Source organism: Chlamydotis macqueenii, chromosome 2 (genome assembly GCF_036417535.1).
Source record: "Chlamydotis macqueenii isolate bChlMac1 chromosome 2, bChlMac1.mat, whole genome shotgun sequence".
NCBI classification, from domain to species: domain Eukaryota; kingdom Metazoa; phylum Chordata; class Aves; order Otidiformes; family Otididae; genus Chlamydotis; species Chlamydotis macqueenii.
Window position 1 is genome coordinate 155,644,837 of NC_141557.1, and position 16,073 is coordinate 155,660,909.

At 43.5% G+C, this 16,073-nt stretch overlaps 1 protein-coding gene across 1 annotated transcript in view; it reads left to right on the top strand.

The window, feature by feature from the left end:
* TG (thyroglobulin) overlaps positions 1-16,073 on the top strand; it is a 156,175-nt gene that overhangs the window by 5,442 nt on the left and 134,660 nt on the right. The window contains exons 6-14 of the mRNA XM_086742634.1: positions 3,141-3,247; positions 4,575-4,718; positions 6,493-6,678; positions 9,529-10,587; positions 12,112-12,699; positions 13,899-14,141; positions 14,482-14,619; positions 15,188-15,265; positions 15,731-15,843. Of these exons, the coding sequence (XP_086598760.1) occupies positions 3,141-3,247; positions 4,575-4,718; positions 6,493-6,678; positions 9,529-10,587; positions 12,112-12,699; positions 13,899-14,141; positions 14,482-14,619; positions 15,188-15,265; positions 15,731-15,843 (2,656 nt within the window). The remainder of the gene's footprint in view (positions 1-3,140; positions 3,248-4,574; positions 4,719-6,492; positions 6,679-9,528; positions 10,588-12,111; positions 12,700-13,898; positions 14,142-14,481; positions 14,620-15,187; positions 15,266-15,730; positions 15,844-16,073) is intronic.

The following is a 16,073-nucleotide window of genomic DNA, read 5'->3' on the forward strand; positions in this document are numbered from 1 at the left end:
TCTAGACATGTTACACTAACTCCCTTCCCAAATCATTTCCCTATGCCTTCATAAATATTCCAGAATAAATCAGTATGTTAAAAAAAAAGTAAATGAAGAAATTCAGACACTTAGAGCTAAGGCTTTCCCAAGAGGAAGACTTTTGGAAAGAAAGATGAGGCCAAATTTCCTGCCTCACCCTGGCAGCTTGGCTGCTGTTATTTATTTTATAGGGGCTGTGCCTGGGTCCTACTTGGATGGGCAGCCATATAGAAAGCCCTTTAGCAGATGCATGGGAATGATAAAAAAAAAAACCCAAAAGTCAAGGAGGATCTTTTTACTTTTTTTGATATAATTTTAATAAAACTGAAAACCTTGTGTCAGTGCCTTTATCCCAGCTCACTGGAAGTTCTGCCCTATTATGGATTATTTACTTGACAGTAGAAAAAAAAATTATTTATTTTTCTCCTTCTCTTTCTGAATAGTCAGTGAGAAAGACAGCTATAACTTGAGCTGCACATATGAAACACAGAAAGGTGTCACTTGCAAACCTGCTTTTGAAGATCAGCAATGAGTTGTCTTTGCTGGAAGCCAAGAGCAGAGACTCACAGTTTGAAGAAAAGGTCAAGAACCTGACATGTGTTTACTTTCCCATATTTTTGAGTGCAAGCGTTCTTGTTGAAACATATGCATACACTATACATTTATCCATAACTTAAATGGAGTCGTCTTTGCCTCAGCCATTGTTTTGGACTGAGTCTGACAGACGACGTACTCTGTGCTATCACTACTCATTTTGGGACTGTGATTAAAAAGAGGCTGAGGAAAGAAAAGAAGCAGTAGGAAGTGAGTTTTCCAAGTAGGGTGAGAAAAGTTCTGTACTCTTGTTTGTGTGGGCCTAATTTATATCCTTTTGTGCTTTATTTAGCTGTACTCTCACTGGGAACAGAAATAACCAGAATGACAGGATATGACTACACATCTGCCCCATACAAAAGTAGTATAATTATGCATGTGACTTCTTAACGTTGAGGATGAAAGAAAGCAGCACGCAGAATTTTTTTCATTGCGTCCTGTTTCACTCAGCTAGATGTTGAGGTGCTGAGGTGATGAGCTCCAAGGACATGAGCAGAAGTCTGCCTTTGAATATAGGAGCATTGCTCTCCTAAGAAGAGAAAAAATCATATTCCTGATTGGGCAGTGGCCAGTGCGCGATAATTCAAGGGAACTGAAAGCTCTTGAAATACCCCAAGCTATTTACATCTGTGTACACTGAAGACTAATTGATGGATTTAGGTGTTTCTATTTAAAATTGCATTGTTTTAATGCTGGCACAATTCTTTCGTGCCCTGAAGTATGACATCTTGATTGCTTTTAGCATGCCAGTGTCAGCAGCAGAGCAGGGTTTAACAGTCCAAAGTGGAGGGAGTCAGTAGGCTTTTAATTTGAAGACGTGTAAGAGTGCCAGAGCCAAGCAGCACTATGCAGGGGTATCCATGTGCTGAGACAGGAGCACTGCTGGAGGATGCAGGGGCAACCTTGACGTTACCAGCCCCTTCTGACATAGAATGAGGGGTAATGGTTTTAAAATAGAGGGAGGTAGATTCAGATTAGATATTAGGAAAACATTTTTTACACTGAGGGTGGTGGAACACTGGAACAGGTTGCCCAGAGAGGTGGTGGATGCCCCATCCCCGGAAACATTCAAGACCAGATTGGACAGGGCTCTGAGCAACCTGATCTGGTTGGAGATGTCCCTGCTCCTTGCAAGGGGGGTTGGACTAGATGACCTTTAAAGATCCCTTCCAACCCAAACTATTCTATGATTCTATTCCTCTGCCGGAGGTTGCTGTTGCTTCGTGCATTCCCCAGCTTGCACTTTGACGTGCTGAGGAAGCAGTAATATCTTCAGCTCTCCTGGCAAGAGGTGGCAGGGCTCTCAGGCAGACTCTTGAAGGTAACAGAGGCCCTTTCGCCCAATGGCTGTCTCTGAGCCAGGCAGGCATTTCGCTGCATTTCTCAGGGTCACTGCAGACTGCCTGTGCTAGAGCAGCCCTGAGGCCGCAGGAGGGTGGCACTGGAAGTGGGACTGGTCATAGTCCCCGTCTCACAGCATCGCTGTAAACTTCTTTGGTGCGTTAACCTTCTTCCCAGTTGATCAGAGCCTAGTCCACCATTACTCTCACTGCTAAGTGTCCTTCCTTGGTAAACACCTGAATTGTGTAATTCTCTGAGTGTCTTGAGAAAAAAATTCCACTTCCCTGTTGCTGGATTTTCCCAAATAAGCCACACGCAGCTGGGACACCAGATCTTTATCGTATTTTAGGGTAAGGTTATGCGTCTGTAAAATAATATTATTGTTTTGGAACTTGGCACTTTGAATCCAGAAAAACTTATCTTCTGTTTGCTTGGAGAAACCTTAGAGTGTTTGTCAGTCAAGGTCATCTCTATTATGTTTTTTCCAGCTCTGACTCTATTAAGTTTCCTTCCTAAATCATTCCATGCTTTGCTGGAATCTGGCTGTTTTCACTCCTGGAATATTATACTGGAGACTAGAGTCTCTTTGATCTCCAGAAGTAAGAGTCAATCTTACTTGTAATATGTTAAAAAAACCCTTTCTCCTTAATCTTTTGAGCCATACACTGAAAATGAAAAAGATTAGTGAGCCTTTTATCAGTTTTTGTGCTTAATTCAGTGCAGAAAGCCTACGTAGCATGTAGGGAAGAGGAAGCAACCTGTTTGTTTAGGCAGTCTGCCATCCTGTGCAGATTTGTGTGAGCTAATGAACGGCTGTTGTAATAACATTGAGCCAACGTCCATCTATTTTACACTCTTTGACAGGCTTCCGAAAATGAAAATAGAATTGTAAATGTGTGCTAGATGCTGGGTGCTTGCTTAGGAAGGGTCAGAAATCTGTCTGAAGGAAGACTGTCCTATGTTTGTTTAAAAAAGTGGCATTTAAGAGAGTTGTTAGCCTGCAGAAACACTGATCTGGATCATGTTGGAGCCTCATTGCCAAAAGGAGACTGAAGGATTTTGTAATGGCTTTGTGCTCTGCAGATATCCTTGCCATACAGTTTTGGGAGGGAAACACAGATGATGCTTTGTAGTTGTTGATAGGCCTCCTCAAGCTCTTCACAGGAGATTGCTTTTCCTTCTAGGGTCCCAGGGGCTTTTCAAATGTTCAGCTCCTTGCGGAAGATGTTCCCGGAGGTCTCTGGGTACTGTTACTGCGTGGACAGCCTAGGGAGAGAGTTAGCAGACACTGGTAAGTACCCTCTGGCATCTGATCCTTTAACTTGAGTAGCTTTGAATTCCCAAGGGGAAGGACAAATAACAAATATCAGTCTTCAGATTCATAGAATCATAGAGTAGTTTGGATTGGAAGGGACCTTCAAAGGTCATCTAGTCCAACTCCCCTGCAAGGAGCAGGGACATCTCCAACCAGGTCAGGTTGCTCAGAGCCCCATCCAACCTGGCCTTGAATGTTTCCAGGGATGGGGCATCCACCACCTCTCTGGGCAACCTGTTCCAGTGCTTCACCACCCTCACTGTAAAAAATTTTTTCCTTAGGAAGAAGTCATTTGGGACTTCAGTTTCATTAAGCTGTAAGACCACTGTGACCAGCATAGTGCCCATGGGAAAGGCTGGAGCTCACTAATGAAATCCTACCCTTAGGAGCAGTGCTTCAGTCAGTAGCAAGTGGAGCTGCTGCCCAGGAGCTAATCCTGTCCTTTTTGAGATGGAGGAATAGTATTTCTGAATGGCAACTTCTATTTGCACTAGACAGCTGTGTCATATTTGACAAGTCCAATTAGCAAATGCAGGAGAATATAAAGGGCCTGGAGAATTAACTATTTTCTTCTTGTTCAGGTAGAACCATGGAATGGTTTGGGTTGGAAGCGACCTTTAAAGATCATCTAGTCCAACCGCCCCTGCCATGGGCAGGGATATCGGATGGTCCTTCCTCTTCTCTCATGACCTCAGAATACATTTTAGCATGTTAATAGTTGATGTGACACTTTAGAAGAAAGAATGTTTTCTCCAAGAAGGAGGAATGAGAAGGTTGAGGACTTCTAGCTCCTTTTCCTTAGATAGTGTGGTTTTAAAAATTAAAAAAAAAAAAAAAAGGGAAAAATGGAAAGCATGGTAACTTGAAATTTAGATGGGTGATGAGAACTTCAACTTTTAATTCCCACAAGGGTGAGAAGTTCTCAAAAAAATTTGTGCACTCAGGAAAACTACTGCACATCATGATTTTGCTATAAAACCAAAATGACTGTCAACTGTTTTTTTGGTAATATCAGTTTCTACAGCAGACTGAACCTAACAAAGCCACAGCCCCGTGCTGGATAGGGGACGTTCCTCTTTCTCGTTTTGGTAGATGTCAAGGTGTAAAGCTAGGGACTGGGCACTCAGCAGTGGGCTATAGGGTGCAGTGCATTAGGGTTATGCAGTGTAAATTCACAATTGGCCTGTTTAGAGGACTGGTTTTCTTTTTCCTGATAGGCTTCCAGTTTTCTGGTACTCTGGTGTGAAGCGGGTGACTTCTGCTTTTAAAACTAGGCTCTGTGATGAAAGTCTCTCTTTCCCAGGCTTGGAACTGCTGCTCGATGAAGTTTACGACACAGTGTTCTCTGCGCTGGAACCTGCCCGCACGTTCACAGAGACCAGCATGTACCGGATCCTGCAGAGGCGGTTTCTGGGGGTTCAGCTAGCTACCTCTGGCAAGTTCAGATGTAAGTAGCACCCAGGTGATGCCCTGTAAATAAGGTGAAAATCTTGGAGCTTATATGTGACAGCTGCCGTTGGGGAGAGTTGTTCTAGGAGTCTCTTGCACTAAAAGCACATAATGATGTCACCGTTTCAGGGCAAGAATCAAGGTCCCTGAATTGCAGCTGGCTTTTAACCTGTGCCTTGTACATTATTACCAGCAGATTGTGCCTGTCCTCTCTGATCAGCGCTTTCCCATGCACTTGAAGTTTGCATTAGTTGAAATCGCATGAGTGCTCCGTATCTCTTGCCCTGAGATTGTGGAGATGGATCTGATGATTTATTAAATTAAAAGCCTGAGAAAATGCTCAATAATAATTTATGCTGGTACACTCATCAACAGGAAGGAACTGACATTGACCACAGCACACTCGATCCCCAGGAGGCTATGGAAGAGTTTGTAGTGCCTTAGCCAGCAAGGCTGAACTTCTGAATCGGCCCTTGGGTCCATTCCCTCCCCAGTGTTGGGGCAGGCAAACGGGGAGAGTTTCTGTGCCTACGGACAATGAACTCTGTGGGACAGGAGGTCAGGTTCCTCCTTCTGTCTCCTACAACAGAGTCCAAGAGAATTGCCTTGGCTAGGGAGAATTTGAACCCTCTGGTGTGATACCTCATTCTCCCATCCAAATTCCACAGACATTGCAGAATTTGACCCTTGCTGAGAAGTTGCATCACCAGAGATATTAAGCAGATACAGGTATAAGTCTTTCGGCCACATAGTCACATGTTTTTTTCTATTTCTGGCGCAAGCTGATCATTCTGATTTTCTAGAAAGCATCTTCCCCCTTCTGCCGCACAGCGTTGTTGAGTAAGCTCTGACTGTTGCTAAGGATGCAGTGGCTGTCAGCACAGATGAAGCTGTGCCAGCCACAAGATGGAGATGTGACCACGTTCATCAGCCGCTCAGGATGACTGCTCTGGTGACTTACCCAGATCTCACACTGCCACCTGAAGCCACACGCGTTAGGAAAGTTGTCAGATTTCCTTGATGAACAGGTTGCTCTGATGTGATGCTCCTGCTGTCTCAGCCTGGTAGCTGAGTGTAGCTAGAAAGCTCTGGAAGGTGAGAAATGTTTAGGCTGTAGGATTGCAGGTTTATATAAACAAGCAAAATTTCTGCTGGAAAAGTGGAGTCTAGTATTGGAGAGATCATAACTCAGAAAATTTGCTTTATGGAGTTTTGGCTTCTCTGCCATTAAGGCCAGTTTGATAGGAATAGGGTCTTCAGATCCCTGCAGAGGGCAATAAAGAAATTGAGTGGTCCCAGACCAGATCTCCACAGACAGGTGCAGATCCTTTTGCAGGAGCAGTGCCTAGTTCTGTTCAGAAATATTGATGTTTGCCTTCATCTCAGTCTCCCAAGCTACACATCTCTCTCTGTTGACCAGGTTTGCATTAAGGGCCGGATTTCACCTAGCCTCCAGCACAGCACCCTGAGAGAGATGCTGCTACTCTGCTTACCCAGTGCCATGGCTGAAAAATGTGTTGAGGTTTTATTTTCTGTTTAGTTTTCAGGAATGAATACCTATGGTAAAAAATCCTGGGGCCAATTAATCACGGGAAAAGAGGATGGAGAATTCACATTTTGGGCTGGTACTTGGAGCATCACTGAAAACTGTCAAGAAATTAAACTTTTTTTCTTTTTTTTTCCCCTCCCAAATAGGTAAACAATGGGATCAAGCAGAGATGGCTGTGAAACTTTAGGCTTTCCCTCCCTAATGCATACTGTTTTTCTTCCAGGCCCCTCAAAGTGTGAGGTTGAGCGATACGCAGCCCTGCGTTACCAGCATGCCTCCGTGCCATCTTGTGATGCTGACGGGAGCTACGCGCCAGTGCAGTGTCAGCAGGGAGGGCAGTGCTGGTGTGTGGACACCAAAGGGCAAGAGGTCCAGGGCACAAAGAGACGAGGACAGCCCCCGGCCTGCGGTATGTATGACGTTTGGAAAAGGAAAAATGAGCACGTCTCTCTGTGTCTTTAGAAGGAAACCCGAAGGACTGGTTCCCTTCTCGACTTTGAGAGATTCTGGTGTTCAAAACCTGAGATCTAAAAACCTCCCTGGGGTTAAGAGCCACATTCTAATAAATTATTAAATATTGTGTTCATTTTATTTTCCTTTATGACCTTTCTTTAGCCTTTCAGTTTTGCATACAGCAAAGCTTTTCTTTGCAGCCGTGATATCTGTCTCTTGGCTCCAGGAGCTGAGGTATTAAGTCAGAATATCTGGGAAAATATAAGGAAGCCAGTAATGGTGGACTGGACTTTTACCTCCTTCCTTTAGTGGAATGCTGTGGAATTTTGAAGGCATCTCTCATCCTGAGCATTTTTTCCCCATCTCTTTCACTACATATCTGGCCATGGAAATTGCCAAATCCAGTAAAAAAAAACCCCAAACCATTCAATAAAGGTGTATGGGCTTAGGCTTTGAGAGATTTCATTAAGAATACACCATCAAATCAGTGCCCCGAATGGAAATGACAGCAGAAATGTCCAAGGGCTGGAGGGGAGGAGGAAAGTTAAAAAGCTCTGCTCCAAAGCGCACTACCTAAATATTCAGGATTGTGCTGGAGGGCTCGGGCACGGCATCTTAAGGCGAGGGCCGCCTTTGGGGAAGATAATTGCTCTGTCTGTGAGAGGCAGTCTTAACAGGCTGAGAAGGAGGAACCTACCCTGGGTGTCATGGGTCCAAGTCGCTCCGAGTGCTCTGGGCACAGACAGGCTGACTGTGAAATGAGAACATTAGTAGGCCCCGGGGGCTGATCACCAAGGATATTGCAGGGGAACCTCCGAGAGGCCTCGCCATATGTTGGGATGGGTTGTTTACTCTTTGAATATACTTTGCTGAGCCCTCTTGATGATTTTTTTTTTTTTTTTTTGGCGGGGGGCAATGACTTGAGGCTGCTTGCAGCTTTTATTGGCAGACTCAGGAAATTTAAGCAGGAAAAACTTTCTGCAGAGGTTTTGCAGACTAACTCCTGAGAAGGTATTTCATAAGGCTGTAGCTGCAGTCTGTGTTCAACAGCTACGTGCCGTTTGCGTGTCTCCAGTTCTGGTCTGTTTTATTTCTCTGTAATATCTTCAACTCGATCTTCCAGTACCTAAAGGGGCCTACAGGAAAGACAAGGAAAAACTCTTCAGTAGGACCTGTTGTGACAGGTCAAGGGGTAATAGTTTCAAAATAGAGGGAGGTAGATTTAGATTAGACATTAGGAAAAAAATTTTTACAATGAGTGGTAGAACATTGGAACAGGTTGCCCAGAGAGGTGGTGGATGCCCCATCCCTGGAAACATTCAAGGCCAGACTGGATGAGGCTTTGAGCAACCTGATCTGGGTGGATATGTCCCTGCTTCTTGCAGGGGGGTTGAACTAGATGACCTTTGAAGGTCCCTTCCAACCCCAACCATTCTATGATTCTATGACTCTCACACTCAGCAGTGGGAGCACTGGAGGAGGCAGAATTGCAGGTGTGGGTAGCACCTTGGGTGACCTGGGGCACCAGGGAATCCTGATAGGGACGTGCTTTTTTTTTTTCAGACCTTTTACAGTAAATTCACCCCAGGAGTGCTTTGCTGTTTATTCCTTCTCACTCTGCTTTGATTTGATTCAACATTGGGTAGGAGGGAAGAGCATTTAAAGACTGTGATTCTACATTTGTTTCCTATTAGCATACTTGCAGGATTGTGGCTTACATGAATTTATTGGTCCCCAGAGGAATGTTCTTCATCCCTCTTACCAAGAGCTAACACTGAAAACAGAAGGGGCCCATCCTACAGAAAATGCCTTTACAAAGGAGCTACTGTGAGGGACCCTGAGCCCCTGCCAAGTACCTGCAGAACAGGACAAGGGTGCAAAAGGAGGAGGGAGAAAGGTGCTGATCTCAGAGCCTCAGAGTCCTTGCTAATCTATTTTAGCAGGTTTTAAGATTTCCAGCTCTTATCCTTACTGTTAACAGGATTTGTGACTGCTTTATTGTGTTGCTTGAATGTGGAATAAATGGGGATGGGGTGGGGAGCCCAATGGAGGCCATGCTGGAGCAGACCAAAGCTACAAGCCCTACAGGAACAGCAATGGTGCTTAGGGAGAAAGTGTGAGAAACATGGGAAGTGCATATAGCTTCCATATACCCTCCTGCAGGCAGGAGGGGCCCCAAGCTGGAGACTGAACCCAGATCATAGTGCTGAACACTTGCCTATGGAGTCATCTTCCAGGGATTTGCCTAATTGCTCTTTAACTTTTTATCCTTCTTAGCATCCTCTGACAATAAATTTCATGATCATAATTATGTGTTCTACTTATGGACCGTTCTAATTCCTGTACTATGAGAAATAATGAATAATAATTGTCTATTGTGAGTCATGTGGAGAATTGTTTTTTTAAAACCTTTATCATATTTTTTTTTTGTCTAAGTTGAATAGTCTCTCCTACTGGTAAAGACTGGAAAATATTTTATTTGTTTTTTTTCAGCCATAGGAACAGGAATGAGGATTTACATTGGGAAACAATAGAACCAGAAAGACTCCAGAGCAGACAACTCAAACGTGGTGAAGGAATGTTTCCTTTCACTTTGTGTCTTGACACATTTTATTGAGCATTTTATTTATCTCCCATATTCAACAACAGTTTGAATTTCGTTATCAATGTGCCTGATGAGTAGTTGAGAGACAGGTTAAATTATACTTTTATGTGGTTTCTGACAAGACTGGTTGAAAGATAGCCATAGAGTTACAGGTTTTGGATGTTCCAAAATTTGCATTTAATTTTTTTTTTTTTTGTCTAGGTGAAGAACAAGTGTGCATCTCTGAGAGACGACAGGCTTTGACGAGGATCTTTTATGGCCCTGCTGGGTACTTCAGTCAACACAATTTGTTTTCTACACCAGATATGCAGTCGAAAAAAATAACTGGCTTCTCAAGACCCTGCCCTCCCTCCTTCAAGGAGATGTTTCTGGACTCTGGATTGTCATACCCAGTTGCACAAAGCCCGTTTGTCAGCCAGATTCCTGGGCTAGAAACCACCCTTAGTGAAGCCATCACAGGAATGTTTCCATCAAGGGAACTGGCTCAAGTGGCACTGCAATTTACTGCCAATCCAAAGCGTTTCCAAGAAAACCTCTTTGGAGGAAGGTTCTTGAAGAATTTGATCCAGTTTAACTTCACAGGGGCACTTGGCACTAGTGGGAAATACAGCATTGGCCAATTTTTCCCACAAGATGATGTGGTTGAGAGGGATAATGACCTTCTGGAATCAGCTGAGGCATTTTCATTTGAGGTATCAAAGGGAAGCTCCATTTTGAGTAAACCCCTTGTAGACAGCTTTGGCCGCACAGTAATTCTGCAGGACAATCAGAATATGATTAAATTCCTTTCCTCCATTCTGGAATTACCAGAGTTCTTTACTTTTCTGCAACAAGTGATTTCTGTCCCCAAAAGTGTTACTGAAGATTTGGGTGAAGTGGTGAAACTAGCACTGGGATCCAAAGACTGTGGTGAGGATCCAAGGGGCCTGTTTGTTCCAACATGCACCAAGGAGGGGAGGTTTGAGGAAGTTCAGTGCTATGCAGGAGAGTGCTGGTGTTCAGACCCTTCAGGTAAGGAAGTTCCAGGCTCAAGGGTTCAAGGCAAACATCCAAGATGTCCCACTGATTGTGAGAAGCAAAGGAGAAACCTGCAAAACTTGAAGCAAAGCCTGCCTGCAGGATCAGATCTTTTTATTCCCTCCTGTACCGAGGATGGAGACTTTCTGCCACTCCAGTGTTACGGGACGAATTGCTTCTGTGTTGATTTGAATGGCAAGACTATTCCAGGAATACAGGGAAAAGCTGGAAAGCCAATGCAATGTAAGTCCTAGGGACTGGGAATTTAAAGATGCTTGCTTATTGTACTGGGATTTCACGATTCTTTCTTCATATCTGGTAATATCTGGAAATGTATGGATTATGTATCAAACAATATTGTCCCCTGGCTGGAAAGCCCTACAGTTGCAAGGGAATATCGTTGCTTGTGATATCCTGAGTCTTAAAGATGGCCCCCTCTGCTTTCAATGGGTTAGGGTAGGCACACTCAAAACAGAGGAGCCTTGTTAATGAGCACGTCATTGGCATCTGTCACTACTTAAGTGTGTAGCCAGTGTGTATAACATCCATGATGCCCATGAGACCTGAAGCATCTGTGTAACTGAATGTGACTCATGCCAAGTGAAAAAGCCCTTTTACTTCCAGGGTGCTCAGTACAGTTACTGGCTCATCCTTGTCCTGAGAACTGAAGAGCTTCAGTGCCTTAAAATTTGACCCTCTTTTAGTCTTTTAGCTCAAGAATATAACCTTCACTTGGTAGGATATCACAGGAGTCCAAATGTAGGAGAGGGATTCAAAGACTAATAGGTTTCTCATAAGGGTCACACAGTCAGCCCAGAAAAATGAGTCGCAAATGACTTGTCAGACATCAATTTGGCATTACAACTTGCTTATAGACTTTAAACTGCCTCTTCTTGCCATTCTATTAATGTAATACAAAGGAAGAAGAAAGCACATAGACTGCGGATATTTGTCTTTCAAGTTCCTGTGAACAGAAAATGGCACAGCAACAGGGAGAACAGACCAAGAGAAGAGCCTGCTTCTCATTTTGGAAGGAATAGTAGAGTATCCAGCAGATGATAGTGGCACATAGTGAAGGAGCAACTTTGAACAGCAGTTCAGAGAAGTAGTGAGGAATTTATTGCAATGATCTGAACTGGTAGGGGATTTATATGTTTTGCTAGGTTTGTAGAGCTGCTTGGTGGCAAAGTGAAATTTGGCTCTGGAGATGGCAGAAAAGGCTTAGAAAAAGCCTCACTCTAGCATTTTGAGGGATGGTATTTTTATATTCAGCTGCAATATTCAGTAGAGAATAGGAAGAGAAGGCAACAGAATCTGAAAATTCTGGTTAGATCCAAAGGGAAATAAAATCAGTATTATCCTACTATTCAGATGGTTGCTGTTGCAGTCATTGGCTGAGTAAGAAGTAACTGCCAGCTTATCAAGTGTATCTGAAAACACCTATTTGGTGTGAACAGATTCAGGAAGGCATTTAGTGGCAGGAAGCACCTATCCCTCCAGTAAGAAGTACAGGCCCCTAATGTGTTCAAATATTTTTAAAAATCATATCTATATGCATATTTTATTGCTCACATGCCTTTGGAAATCTTATCTTGGTTCAGCATGGGAGCTCAATAGCATTGGTACTCTTAATAACAGGCCAGAAATGTTGTTGTTAGTGCTGGGATAAGCGACCAACTTTTAGCCGTGGTGTTTATAGTTGTAGGGTGTATTGTGTATCTTCAGTGCATGCATAAGATGTGCTATGCATGTTTTTCTTTTCCCCAGGCCCAAGCACTTGCCAAATAACAGCTGGACAGGAGTTTCTAAAGGCTGTGAAACTCCTGTTGTCAGATCCAAGCGCTCTGTCTCAGTTCTCCAGCATTTACCTCCCGCAGTGTGATGCTGGCGGTGCCTGGAGGCGGGTGCAGTGCAGTGGACCTCCTGAGCCAGCCTTTGAGTGGTACGAAAGGTGGATTGCAGAGAACAATGAAGGCAAACCTCTGCCCGTTGCTAATCTATTGAACACCATTACTGGATATAAAGAGGCATCTTCCGAAGGGTTTTCAGCTTTTGTTAAAGCTTTGTATGAGGCTGGGCACCAGAATGTCTTCCCAGCATTCACCACGTATTCCTCCTTCGCTGACCTCCCACCTGAAGTGCTGGAAGGAAATGTGACCTATGCATCTGAGAACATTTTACTGGATCCATACACATTCTGGCAGCTTCTAAATGAGCAGCTGACCTATTACCCGGGACCATACACTGATTTCAGTGCTCCATTAAGCCACTTTGAACTTCGTGATTGTTGGTGTGTTGACAGCAAAGGAGAAGAGCTGCAAGGAACAAAGGCAGAAGTGAACCAGGTCCCAGCATGTAAGTAACAGAATTTCTGGCGCATAAATAGCAGTGATTCTGGTCTTTGCTTTTATGCCACAAGAGGAAAGTCCTTTCAAGTGCTGGGAGGTAGGAGATAATGACTTGGTGGAAAGATCATCAATACTGCCATTGTTGGTGGCCACCAGAGGTGGGATAACTCATTTTTGGTAAATAATTTGTCTCTCAGCTTTGGGAATAAGAAGGACTAAAGTTCCATATCAAGTTTGTGTAGATTTTATAATTTGGAATTTGGACGTATAACGCTTTTGTAAATGATACTTAGCCAGACAACAAAGGACCCTGAAGTTAGAAACTATGTGAAGAGTTGTGTGGAAGATGCACAATTACATTGTGATGTAGCTGACTTTCAAGAATGTCTTAAAATGAGGCAAGAGGAATTTTCTTTACTGTTTCTTTCACAGTAAAGAGTAACAGATATTCCCTAGAAGTCACTAGGAGAAGAGTGAGGCCAGCACTGAAGTTTGGTAAGCCCTCTGTCTAGGCATCTTCACCAAAGCTGTTGGGCCCTCTTTGGGGTCACTTCAGCAGATGACTTATATTATAAATGTAGTCACTAAAACCATTGGCATGACATAGTATTTTTCCAACTGGGAGGAAGAGACAATACAATGCATGGCAAACTTCCAAATGGGCAAGAAGTGCTGGAGATGCTAGTCCTGTGGGCAAATGGGGAATAAAGGGGAGAAAGCAGATTAGCAGAGGGTTATTTTAGCAGAGAAGCTTTCCCTGAGCTGGTTCAGTATGTTGAACTGCCAGAGCTGAGTCAGTAGATGTACAGAGAGGACAGGCCAAGTGTCAGCTACTACTCTAGACTCAAGGGCTATAACCTTCAGTTTCCTGTCTCACTCTCTTTTCTGATTATCCACTTTTTAAAATGACAGTGACTGAGGGACAGTTCTGTAGAGACTTTTAACTTCATTTGTAACAAATGATGAGGAGGTCACTTAAAATTATCAAGGTTTTGGCCCAAGACTTGGAGAATGTTTGGGTGATTCCTGCTACTATTGGACTCTTGTGGTTATAAAGCTAAGTGTTGTCTCATTTGTTTACTTCGTTCAAAATTGAGCAAGTGCAGTAGGAAACAGAAGATGCTAATTAAAAGACTAGCTAGTTTTCACATACACATTATTGTTGAACTTAGATGAAAGACATTAAAACACCCTCTGGTTCTACAGGTCCTGGTATATGTGAAGGTGTTAAGCAGAAAGCCATGAAATTTATGGAGGAGGCAGAGCAGCTCATCCTAGCGTCAAATAGTTCCCACTTCCCTTTTGGAGAAAGCTTCCTGATGGCAAAGGGAATACAGCTCACAGACAGCGACCTCCTTCGTTCTGCTCGGCCCTATGAGTCAGAGGTGGTGGTCTCTGAAAAGCTGTTGTCGGGCAGTGACTATGCTCTCCAGCTGGCTGCACGGTCAGGTAGGTGAAAGAGAGGTGAGAGCTTAATTACATGGATTCATGCCTAGGGTCTCTGCAAGAGTACTCTATGTCAAATGCAGCTTTGCTGAAAAACAGATGCAACTCAGCAGGTGTAATTAATTGATGTAATTACCCTGCCAAACCAAGAGCTGATTTCAGTTGTCTTATACGTATGACACTATGCATATATAAGATCTAGACACTTATGAGCCTTTAGGTACCTGCAACATTAGTTAATTTGCCTTCTAAAGCACAGGGGACATTCAAGTGTTTGAAAACATGTGCATTTAAAATATCTTGTTTTGGGTGCTAATAGCTTTATTTTATTTATCTTTTATAGTCTTGCATTTCTACTGGCAGAGTCACTTTATTTCAAAACGTTCTGCTGGAGAAGCAACGCAGCTGGGATTTCTCCCTTATGTCCCACAGTGTGATGGCCTGGGAAACTGGGATCCAACTCAGTGCTATGAGAGCACAGGTGAGCAATTGCTGACAAGATACTCTGTGCTATCTTAACAAAGAAAAGCTAAGCTGAATTCTAATAAAACATGGAAAACCTGTATGCTTGTAGCCAAACTGGAGAGAGGTGAAACGGTCTACAAGATGAGTGAAAAGTTGACTGCAGTAAGGGACTGAAGTAGCAGCTCACTGGGGCTCAAAAATCAGTTGATGTTCAGTTGCTCACTGTTATTAGTCTTCCTCAGTGATCAGTTCAGGGGCTGGTATTGCTTAATGCCTTCATTAATGACCACAATGATGACATGGAGTGCATTCTCAGCACGTTTGTGGATGGTATCAAATTGCTGGGAGTAGATGATATGCTGGAGGATAGGGCTGCGATGGAAGAGCCTCACTAGAGGTACTACATTCCCATTCTCACCACTGCTTTGAGCGGTGGTCATCTTCTGGATAGTAGAATTAACTATATGTCTTAGATTTATTGACCACTTTCTGTAGTGCTGCTGAGGATGGAGATCTTCCCAGCAGGCAACAAAGCATACTGCAGTACAACATGTAAAATAAAACTACTCTTCTTCCCTGACCAGGTCATTGCTGGTGCGTGGATGAGAAAGGACGTTATGTCATGGATTCCTTGGTCTCACGTTCAGCAGAACTTCCCAAATGTCAGTTGATTTTTCTTCCTAAATATTTATCCTTGCCTGTTCTTACAAATTTTAATATTTATTGAAAGTTCTAGTATGATATGCATGAAACAAGGCTCGTTTCTAACCATTGCAAGAAAAGAAAAAGGAAATCTTTTCTTGTTTTGCTAATTCATTTAATTTCACTATGTGTGATTTTGGCTTGCATGATTAAAGAATGGACTTTCTACTGTTGGTGGCCCTGCTTGCACAGGGGGTTGTATCAGATATCCAACCAGATGTCTCCAGAGGTCCCTTCCAACCCCAACCATCCTGTGATTCTGTGGTTGTCAAACACTGATCAAGAATTCCCTGCCTGAGTCTGTAGCAGAGCCTAATGGAGATGTCTGAAGGAGCTGGGGATGTGCCCCTTTGTCTAGCTTAGGTTTGAGAACTTGATTTTATTTCAACATGCACCTTTTTTTTTTTTTTCCTTCCCTCTTACAGGCCAGACATCATGTCAGCGATCTCAAACCAATGCCTTAATTTCCAGCTGGAAACAGAGTGGTTCAAATCTGGATGCCTCTACAGCTGATCTATTCGTCCCCTCCTGCTCTGAGGTGATTTAACACGACTGAGGGAGAAGGAAACAAAACCTCCCTGGTTTTGCTTATAGCATGCCAAAAGCCCATGCAGTTTCAGTCTGTGCTCCTTAAGCATCCCTTGTTCATTCCTATTAACCTGAAAAAAAGGCTAGGACAAAACAAACAGCAAGCATTGCCCTGCATAAGGCACAATTTAAATAGTTTTGAGATGAAGACCGAGAACAGGAAGCTCTCTCCCTGCCTAC